The 772-nt window shown below is 74.6% G+C and overlaps 1 protein-coding gene across 2 annotated transcripts in view; it reads right to left on the bottom strand.

Annotated features, from left to right (window-relative positions):
- The window catches only part of ATP6V0C (ATPase H+ transporting V0 subunit c), a 10,686-nt gene extending 10,320 nt beyond the window's left edge, over positions 1-366 (bottom strand). Inside the window, exon 1 of one of the 2 annotated variants that reach the window (XM_026042951.1) lies at positions 153-366. In XM_026042951.1, the coding sequence (XP_025898736.1) occupies positions 153-228 (76 nt within the window). In that variant the 5' untranslated portion in view covers positions 229-366. The remainder of the gene's footprint in view (positions 1-152) is intronic. The other variant, XM_026042950.1, reaches the window with a different exon arrangement.
- Between the last annotated feature and the right edge of the window lie 406 nt (positions 367-772).

The following is a 772-nucleotide window of genomic DNA, read 5'->3' as shown; positions in this document are numbered from 1 at the left end:
AAAAATAAAAAATAAATAAAAAATCCACAATTCTGGCCGCGGTGACGCGGCGGGAGGCCCCGCGCGCCGCCCCCGCGCTGGGGTGCGGGCCCCTGTCAGCGGCGGCGCCGCGTCCCGGCGCTCCCCGCCCCGCGGAACGGCGGGTCTCTCACCGCTGAAGACCATGGCGGCCGAGGCGCCCATGACGGCGAAGAAGGAGGCGTATTCGGGAGTGCTGCCCGACGACATGGCTGCGGGCGGCGGGGACGGGAGAGCTGCGCTGCGCTGCGCGCCGCCGGCGCCGCGGCGGCGAGAGCCGAGAGGAGGGCGAGGAGCGGGCAGGGGAAAGAGCGGGACCCGCCGCCGCCGCCTGCCTCGTTGCTCGCGCTCCTGCTCGGGCACGGCTCGGCGACAAGATGGCGCGGGCGGCGGGGGCGGGCGGCGCGGCGCGGGCGGCGCTACTGCGGCTGCGTCCCGGCCGAGTGAGCGGCGCGACCGCCCCGCGCGCCCTAAATACGGCCGCGCGACACAAAATGGCGCCGGCCGCTACCATGAGCGGGCAGCTGCGGGGGGTGCGCAGGGACACCCTCCGTCCCAGCCCCCCCGCGGAGAGCGCAGCGCTGCCGCCTCACGCATGCGCAGTGAGCGCTCAGCCAGCTCTGCCCCCCCCCCGCCCCTACTGAGATGGTTCGATCGCTGCTGCCGGGGCGGGCGGTAGCGCCGAGCGTGATTCAGCGTTCATTAGCATGAGGGGCGTGTCCGAGGCGTGGCCCCGCCTCGTGGTGCGGCTGGC

Source organism: Nothoprocta perdicaria, unplaced genomic scaffold (genome assembly GCF_003342845.1).
Source record: "Nothoprocta perdicaria isolate Ctin4 unplaced genomic scaffold, notPer1 scaffold_319, whole genome shotgun sequence".
Classification (NCBI taxonomy): domain Eukaryota; kingdom Metazoa; phylum Chordata; class Aves; order Tinamiformes; family Tinamidae; genus Nothoprocta; species Nothoprocta perdicaria.
This window is presented reverse-complemented; position numbering and strand designations above follow the sequence as displayed.